Source organism: Fulmarus glacialis, unplaced genomic scaffold (genome assembly GCF_000690835.1).
Source record: "Fulmarus glacialis isolate BGI_N327 unplaced genomic scaffold, ASM69083v1 scaffold35617, whole genome shotgun sequence".
Lineage (NCBI taxonomy): Eukaryota > Metazoa > Chordata > Aves > Procellariiformes > Procellariidae > Fulmarus > Fulmarus glacialis.
Window position 1 is genome coordinate 5,001 of NW_009221971.1, and position 1,650 is coordinate 6,650.

The window sequence follows — 1,650 nt, forward strand, 5'->3', positions numbered from 1 at the left end:
TTGAATTCCAGCTGTTCTAGTGTTCTGGATGACTTTTTCTTTCTTTTGGATGAAGAAGATTTGTTTTACAGTAACTGTCCGTATTTTTCTCTCTTTTATTGGTACATATTTTGCACATACTTATACACCAAATTTTATGTGGTTTTTTGTTCTTTACACAATCATGTATTTTATTTTTAATCACGTAAACATGAGGGTTCTGTGGGATTTAATTATTCATGTATTGCATGTGTCCATTTAGATATATCCAGCATCTTAAAGTCAAGTAATACAAAATTATATATGAAATTATTTTACTATAATTTCTTGATCTCACTTTCATTTGCCTAATGGAGGAAAAACAACTGTTCTGCAAAATTTCTCTTGTATATAAATGAGCCTTCTCCTGAAAAAATGTGCTTAAGATACAATGAGTGATGGAAAGATACAGAAGCCAAAGCAGGACAGAGGAAAAAAAAATTTTAAAATTATCTTAAAAATCTCAGATATTGATGAAGACCTGCTGGATAACATTCAGATTGCTTATTCATCCTGGTAACTACTTTTTCCTTTTTGTTTATCCATTTCACTTAATGATTTTCTGTGTATTGTTACAGACATCTCAACAGTGAGCATGCGCTGGATGATAGAAGTACAGCCCAATGTAGAGTACAAATGCAGGTTGTACAGCAGTTAGAGCTACAGGTAAAATAAAATTTATTTTAATATTACCTCAGTATTAATCAAATCCAATTCTCGACAGCAATAAAAAATGAGTTCTGCTTTTCCCCCTATGATTGAAAACCAGCTTTCAAAACCTTCTTGTAGTAGTTTTAAAAACCGTCAAAAGAAACTGCAGCTTCATTTCCTCTTTTCTAAACCGTAACTTGAAAAGAAATAGGAAACTTAAACAGGCTGACTGATTGGAAATCCATCAGTATGTATCTAATGCTTTTTATACTCACCCGGGGGGGCGGAGGGGGGCGAGCGGAATATGGTCCCCTTCATTTAGAGTTGTTGATACATGGGGGAAATGGTTGATGTTTATTTCAAAACGCTGCATGACCTGGCTTGTTTGGTGGTCTCTCATATACTAATACTCTCCATGTATTATTATTATTACTACTACTATTATTTTTGCCATTTGTAGCAAATAATTTTTTTAAAAGTGCCAAAAAGGGGTAAATTGGAATATATTGAATGCGATGCAAAGGTATGACCTGTTTGTGCAACTGCCTTTCCAAATGCTTTTGAGTCTTTTCTGTCTCCCTGCACCTCGCTGCTCTGGCTGGGCGGCTTTGACAGTGTGTCTGTGTGTAGGCAAGAGGTTAGCAAAGAAGGGGAAATTAAAACAATGTTGTACATTATATAGTTACCAGCTATTGAAAAACCTATTTTGTATGCAAGACAGCAGTGTAGAGATATATGGAAAGCCTTGGGCTAAGTACAGAAGATAATTACATTTGGAATTTTACTGAGTTAAGTCATTTATAGCTTCAAATAGTTGGAGAGAAAAATCAGCAAAAACACACTTAAACTTCTTGTTGTTACTTTTCAAGATAAGCATTTAAAAAAATGCCTTTTATCTTCTTATCTTACAAATTACCCCTTTTCTTTCATAGATATTTCCTAAATTTTACTTTCAGGAACACACTGGTCATGACACTCTTT

At 33.9% G+C, this 1,650-nt stretch overlaps 1 protein-coding gene across 1 annotated transcript in view; it reads left to right on the top strand.

Moving 5' to 3' along the window:
- The window catches only part of FOXP1 (forkhead box P1), a 35,484-nt gene that overhangs the window by 1,080 nt on the left and 32,754 nt on the right, over positions 1-1,650 (top strand). Inside the window, exon 2 of the mRNA XM_009581310.1 lies at positions 597-684. Coding sequence (XP_009579605.1) covers positions 597-684 — 88 coding nt within the window. The remainder of the gene's footprint in view (positions 1-596; positions 685-1,650) is intronic.